Here is a 7831-nt window from a genome sequence, read left to right on the forward strand (position 1 = left end):
ATGCTATGTTCCTAACCTCCCTACACTCCAGGTCCTGCACCCTAAAGCTACATTCTGGGTTCCCATGCCCCTGCAGAGTTAGTTTAAAACCCCCCCAAGAGCACTAGCAAACCGCCCACCAAGGATACTGGTGCCCCTCTGGTTCAGGTGCAGACCATCCTGTTTATAGAGGTCCGACCGTCCCCAGAAAGAACCCCAGTTATCCAGATACCGGAATCCCTCCCTCCTGCACCATCCCTGTAGCCACGCATTTAACTGTTCTCTCTCCCTATTCCTCGACTCTCTATCACGTGGCACGGGTAACAAGCCAGAGACAACAACTCTGTTCGTTCTAACTCTGAGCTTCCATCCTAGCTCCCTGAAAGCCTGTCTAACATCGTCGGGACTCCTCCTACCTATGTCGTTGGTGGCAATGTGGACCACGACTTCGGGTTGGTCCCCCTCCCCCTCCAGGACCCGGAAAACACGATCAGAGACGTCACGTACCCTTGCACCTGGGAGGCAACATACCAAACGTGAGTCTCTCTCGTTCCCACAAAACCGCCTATCTGTGCCCCTAACTATCGAGTCCCCAATTACTACTGCTCTGCTCTTCTTCGCCCTTCCCTTCTGTGTAACGGGGACAGGCTCCGTGCCAGAGACCTGAGCCCCGTTACTTACCCCTGGTAAGTCATCCCCCCCACAAGTATCCAAAACGGTATACTTGTTCTTGAGGGGAATGGCCGCAGGAGGTCCCTGCACTGGCTGCTTCCTCCCAGTCCCCCTCACTGTCACCCATCTATCTGCCATCTTTGGAGTTACTACTTCCCTATAACTCTGATCTATGACCCCCTCTGCCTCCCGAATGATCCGAAGTTCATCCAACTCCAGCTCCAGTTCCCTAACACGGTCTTGGAGGAGCTGGAGATGGGTGCACTTCCTGCAAGTGTAATCGGCAGGGACGTCGATGGCATCCCTCACCTCACCTCAAGACATTATTTAAAATCAAGTTACTTAGAGATTGATGCTGACACTGGGCTTAAAATGCTTATTTTTGTGATAAACCCATTTACAGCTCTAGTAAATAAGTGTTACCAAACATCAATATATCAGAGGATATTTTAATGCAACATATTTCTACAAAATTGCTTTAAATTGCCCGGTTACACTGCTCCATGTCAAATTTTATAAATTTGTGAGCAATAAACTTGGAAGAAAGATGATACTTTAAAACAGGTGCAGTTGAAATTACTGATTGCATCCAAAGTGGAAAGTTTAACCCCGTTCTCCTGTTCACTTGACCCTGGCATATTTGATGTTGCAACTCAATAGAAAAGTGATTCTTTCTACAGTACTTGCAGCCTTCACTTGCTGCAAGCAGAAAAGCAGCTGTAAAATTATTTTAATTTCTCCTTGTCATTCCAGGTCTGTTTGAGCGTCATAAATTACTTTTCTCATTCAACATGACAATAAAGATTGAGCAGGCGGAACATCGGATTCCTCAGGAAGAACTGGAATTTTTTTTGAAAGGTTTACACACAAAAATGATTTGTTTTTCTGGTTGTTAATTGTACTTGTAATTGACTTATTAATTGCAAATTCATAATAATCCAGCATGATGCTTCCACGTAATGGGCAGCGTGGTATTTTCTCAGTACTGACCTTTTAAGGCTGCAGCACTCCCTAAGCACTGACCCTCCTACAGTGCAGCACTCCCTCAGTACTGATCGTTCAACAGTGCAGCACTCCCTCAATGTTGACCCAGTCAGTCTAGATCATGCAATCAACGCTCTAGAGTCAGGCTTGAGGTCAAGGTCAATCAAAGAATGCTTGTGCTGCCTTGTACTGGAGCAGTGGCTAAGATTTGCTGCTCAGGGCACCACATGTGGACTAGCCATGTTCCACAACAACTGACTTGCCACTCTCACGAATAAGAAAGCTTCCTAGATTGAACTTCAATAAACCAGTTAAGATCTAACTAGCAAACATCTCTGTGAAACATGGGCCTCAATGCCAAAGTCATGCCTCACCAGAAGTTGCTTCCATTTGCGGGCTGGAAACCCCTGGGCTCCACAGATTTGATTTGTTTTATTATTGTCACATGTACCGAGATACAGTGAGAAGTACTGTTTTGTGTGCTAACTAGACAAATCATATCTTACATAAGTACATCAGGGTCACAGAACACAATGCAGAATATAGTGTTACAGCTACAGAGAAAGTTCAGAGAAAGATCAACTTTAATATATGAGAGGCTCATTCATAAGGCTGATAACAGTAAGAAAGAAGCTTTGAATCTGTAGGAATGTGTTTTCAAACTTTTGTATCTTCTGCCTGATGGAAGAGAGTGGAAGAGAGTATACCGAGGTGGGAGGGGTCTTTGATTATATTGGCTGCTTTCCTGAGGCAGCAGAAAGTGTAGATGGAGTCAAGAAAGGAAGGTTGGTTTTCGTGAGGGACTCATATTCACAAATTGTAGTTTCTTGCGGTGTTGGGCAAACCAGTTGCCACACTAAGCTGTGATGCATGCTTTCTTTGCTACATCTATAAAAATAGGTAAGTATCATTATGGACATGCTTAATTTTCTTAGCCTTCTGAGGAAGTAGAAGTGTTGGTGTGCTTTCTACGGTGGCACAGTATCACAGTGGTTAGCACTGCTACCTTGTAGCACCAGGGACCCAAGTTCAATTATAGCTTTGGGTGACTGGCTGTATGGAGTTTGCATGTTCTCCCTGTGTCTGTGTGGGTTTCTGCCAGGTGCTCCAATTTTCTCCCAAAGTCCAAAGATGCACAGGTTAGGTGGATTCACCATGCTGAATTACACCATCGTGTACAGCGACATGCAGGCTAGGTGGATTAGCCATGGTAAATGCTGGGTTCCAGGGATAGAGTAGGTTACTGGTTCTGGGTGGGATGCTGTTCAGAAGGTTCATGCATGCTCGATGCGCCAAATGGCCTCTTTCTGCACTGGTAGAAATTCTATTATTCAACATGAATGGACCTGGATAGATCATTGATGATATTTACTCCTAGGAACTTGAAGCTTTGACTACCTCCACCTCAATTAATACAGACAGGATCATGTCCTCCATTCTGCTTGCTGAAGTCGATATCCAGCTCCTTCATTTTGCTGACATTGAGGGAGAGATTATTGTCTTCACACCATGCCACTAAGTGCTCTATCTCCTCCCTGTATTCTGTCTTGTTGTTTGAGATCAGACCCACTACGGTGGTGTCATCAGCAAACTTATAAATGGAGTTACAACTGAATTTGGCCACAGAGTCATGAGTGTATGAGGAGCATAGTAAAGGGATGGGTACGCAGCCTTGCGGGGTGTTGGTGTTGAGGATTATCATGGAGGCAGTGTTGTTGCCTGTCCTTACTGACTGAGGTTTGTCGATTAGCAAGTCAAGAATCCAGTTGCAGAGGGGTAGCAGAATCCTGGGTCTTGGAGTTTGGATGTGGAGGTGCCATTGTTGGACAGGGATGAGAAAGGTCACAAGTCACATGACACCAGGTTATAGTTCAACAAGTTTATTTGAAATCAGAAGCTTTTGGAGCGCTGCTCCTTCATCAGGTGAGATCAGAGTTTGGAGATGTGTTTTGTTGGAATCATAGTGTTTAAAACAGAGCTAATGTCAATACATAGGAATCTGGTGTTTAAATGCCATGGGCAAGCCTGCCATAATTTAAGGGAGTATTTGACATCAGACTGATAAAACTGCTCCCCAGTCAGCTGAATGTTTAATCAATGATGTCACATACAGAGTGGTGCATGATGTCATTTACAATTAGCTCTACCACACTTTTCACAGGAAACATTTCTCTGGAAAAAAGCAAGCGAGCAAAACCATGCCATTGGCTCCCAGACCAAGGCTGGGAGGATATTATCCGTCTAGCAGAGGCTTTCCCAGAGAAGTTTGGAACACTTCCAGATGATTTGCAGATGCATCAGACAGATTGGCAAGTTGTAAGTAATGAACTCACTGTCACTTCAAAAGCCATATAATGAATACAATGAAATAAATTATGGTCCCAATGGTTCATGAAGCACAAACAACAGGAGTTAAGGTGCAGGTCACCAATGATCTAATTTGATGATGGAACAATTGAAGGGACTGATTGTCCAGTTCCCATTCCTGTGTAATGGGAAACACTGCAAAATTTTGAAATGAACACAGTTGAGAATGGGAACTGAGCTCATCATATTACCAGTAATAGTTGGATCCTTTAAAACTATCATTACTCCTTTTATGTGTCTCATAGTGCAGCTGTTCAACATGATTTGAGATGAGATTTGGTTTGTTTTCTCCCCAGTGTCTCATTTCACTGAATGGTAGTGCCAGCAGTGCACTGCAATCTGGTGCTTGATAGCAACAATGCACAATGCTGTACAGTGCCAGGTCAAAGCTTTATTCCGCTCCAAAGGTTATCTTTTCAGACCTAAAAAATGGTGAATACTACTTATTGGATTATAGTGTGATACCTTGATGATAGACAAAATATTACACTTTTCCTTTTAGAACAAAGAACATTACAGCACAGGAACAGACCCTTCAGCCCTCCAAGCCTGTGCCAATCCTGATCCTCTATCTAAACCTGTCGCCTATTTCTAAGGATCTGTATCCCTCTGCTCACTGCCCATTCATGTATCTGTCTAATGATGCTATGCTATTGTGCCCACCTCTACCACCTCTGCTGGCAACGCCTTCCAGGTACCCACCACCCTCTATGTAAAGAACCTTCAATGGGTATCTCCCCCAAACTTTTCCCCTTTCACCTTGAACTCATGACCCCTAGTAATTGAGACCTCATTCCAGGAAAAAGTTTTTTGCGATCCACCCTGTCTATAACTCTCATGATTTTGGAGACATCAATCAGGTCCCCCCTCAACCTCCGTCTTTCTAATGAAAATAATCCTAATCTACTCAACCTCTCCTCATTACTAGCACCCTCCATACCAGAAACATCCTGGTGAACCTCCTCTGCACCCTCTCCAAAGCATCCACATCCATTTGGTAGTGTGGCGACCAGAACTGTACGCAATATTCCAAATGTAGCCGATCCTAAGTCCTATACAACTGTAACATGACCTGCCAACTCTTGTACTCAATACCCTGTCCGAGGAAGGAAAGCATGCTGTATGTCTTCTTGACCACTCTATCGACCTGCGTTGCCACCTTCAGGGAACAATGGACCTGAACACCCAGATCTCTCTGTTCAATAATTTTCCCCAGGGCTTTTCCATTTACCAGATAGTTTGCTCTTGAATTAGATCTTCCAAAATGCATCACCTTGCATTTGCCCGGATTGAACTCCATCCAACTCCCCAATCTATCTATATTCTGCTGCGTTCTCTGACAGTCTCCTTCACCATCTGCTACTCCACTAATCTTAGTGTCATCTGCAAACTTGCTAATCAGACCGCCTATACCTTCCTCCAGATCATTTATGTATATCCCAAACAATAGTGGTCCCAGCACGGATCACTGTGGAACACCACTAGTCACAGTTCTCCATTTTGAGAAACTCCCTTTCACTGCTACTCTCTGTCTCCTGCTGCCCAGCCATCTAGTCAGTACACCCTGGACCCTATGCAACTTCACTTTCTCCATCAGCCTACCATGGAGAACCTTATCAAATGCCTTACTGAAGTCCATGTATATGACATCTGCAGCCCTTTACTCATTAATCAACTCCGCCACTTCCTCAAAGAATTCTATTAAGTTGGTAAGATGTGACCTTCCCTGCACAAAATCGTACTGTCTATCACTGATAAGCCCATTTTCTTTCGAATGGGAATAGATCCTATCTCTCACTATCTTCTCCAGCAGCTTCCCTACCATTGACATCAGACTCACCGGTCTATAGTTGCCTACATTATCCCTGCTACCCTTCTTAAACAAGAGGACAACATTAGTGGGCGGCACGGTGGCACAGTGGTTAGCACTGCTGCCTCACAGCGCCTGAGACCCGGGTTCAATTCCCGCCTCAGGCGACTGACTGTGTGGAGTTTGCACGTTTTCCCCGTGTCTGCGTGGGTTTCCTCCGGGTGCTCCGGTTTCCTCCCACAGTCCAAAAGATGTGCAGGGTCAGGTGAATTGGCCATGCTAAATTGCCCGTAGTGTTAGGTACGGGGTAAATGTAGGGGTCTGGGTGGGTTTCGCTTCGGCGGGTCGGTGTGGACTTGTTGGGCCGAAGGGCCTGTTTCTACACTGTAATGTAATCTAATCTAATCTAATCTAATTAGCAATTCTCCAGTCCGCTGGGACGTTATCCATGTTCAAGGATGCTGCAAAGATATCTGTTAAAGCCCCAGCTAGTTTCTCTTTCACTTCCCTCAGTAGCCTGGGATAGATCCCACCCGGACTTGTCCACCTTAACGCCTTTTAGAATTCCCCAACACTATCTCCTTCCTTATGCCGACTTGACCTTGAATAATCAGACATCTATCCCTAACGTCAATATCCGTCATATCCCTCTCCTCGGTGAATACTGATGCAAAGTCCTCATTAAGAATCTCACCTATTTTCTTTGACTCCACACATAACTTTCCTCCTTTGTCCTCGAGTGGACCAACGCTTTCCCTAGTTACCATCTTGTTCCTTGTGTATGAATAAAAGGTTTTGGGATTTTTCCTTAAGCCTGTTTGCTAAAGATATTTCATGACCCCCTTTAGCCCTCTTAATTCCATGTTTCAGCTTGGTCCTATAATCCCAATATTCTTCCAAAGCATTGTCTGTCTTCAGTCACCTCAACCTTATGTATGCTTCCTTTTTCCTCTTTGCTAGTCTCACAATTTGACCTGTCATCCATGGTTCCCTAATCTTACCATTTCTATCCCTCATTTTCACAGGGACATGTCTGTCCTGCACTCTAATCAAAATGAATTTTGGAATAGATGGCCTTCCCCCAATTTAGCACCCTTCCTTTAGGACCGCTCTCGTCTTTGTTCATGAGTATTCTAAAACTTACAGAATTGTGATCACTATTCTCAAAGTAATCCCCGACTGAAACTTCACCCACTGGCAGGGCTCAATCCCCAACACCAGGTCCAGTATGGCCCCTTCCCGAGTTGGACTATTTATATACTGCTCTCGAAAATCCTCCTGGATGCTCCTTACAAATTCTGCTCCATCTAGATAGAACATAGAAATAGAACATAGAACAATACAGCGCAGAACAGGCCCTTTGGCCCTGGATGTTGCGCCGATCTGTGAACTATTCTCAGCTGGTCCCCCTACACTATCCCAAAATCATCCATGTGCTTATCCAAGGATTGTTTAAATCTTCCTAATGTGGCTGAGTTGACTACATTAGCAGGTAGTGCATTTCACGCCCTTACCACTCTCTGTGTAAAGAACCTGCCTCTGACATCTGTCTTAAATCTATCACCCCTCAATTTGTAGTTATGCCCCCTGCAAGCTGAAGCAATCACCCTAGGAAAAAGACTTTCACAGTCTACCCTATCTAATCCTCTGATCATCTTGTATGTCTCTGTCAAATCCCCTCTTAGCCTTCTTCTTGCGAATGAGAACAGGTTCAAGTCTCTCAGCCTTTCCTCTGCACCTTTTCCAATACTTCCACATCTTTCTGAGATATGGGGACCAGAACTGTATGCAATATTCCAAGTGTGGCCGCACCAGTGTTTTGTATAGTTGCAGATCTCTAACACTAAGTGAATACCAGTCAATGTTGGGAAAATTAAAATCTCCTATCACCACGACCCTGTTGCTCCTACATCTTTTCATAAGCTGTTTACATATTTGTACCTCTATCGCACACTTGCTGCTGGGAGGCCTGTAGTACAGCCCCAACATTGTTACCTCACCCTTCCTATCTCTGACCTC

The 7831-nt window shown here is 44.7% G+C and overlaps 1 protein-coding gene across 1 annotated transcript in view; it reads left to right on the forward strand.

Annotated features, from left to right (window-relative positions):
• Positions 1 to 7831, forward strand: part of dnah10 (dynein axonemal heavy chain 10) — a 243067-nt gene that overhangs the window by 207860 nt on the left and 27376 nt on the right. Inside the window, exons 56-57 of the mRNA XM_043715328.1 lie at positions 1405 to 1509; positions 3797 to 3951. Coding sequence (XP_043571263.1) covers positions 1405 to 1509; positions 3797 to 3951 — 260 coding nt within the window. The remainder of the gene's footprint in view (positions 1 to 1404; positions 1510 to 3796; positions 3952 to 7831) is intronic.

Source organism: Chiloscyllium plagiosum, chromosome 25 (genome assembly GCF_004010195.1).
Source record: "Chiloscyllium plagiosum isolate BGI_BamShark_2017 chromosome 25, ASM401019v2, whole genome shotgun sequence".
Classification (NCBI taxonomy): domain Eukaryota; kingdom Metazoa; phylum Chordata; class Chondrichthyes; order Orectolobiformes; family Hemiscylliidae; genus Chiloscyllium; species Chiloscyllium plagiosum.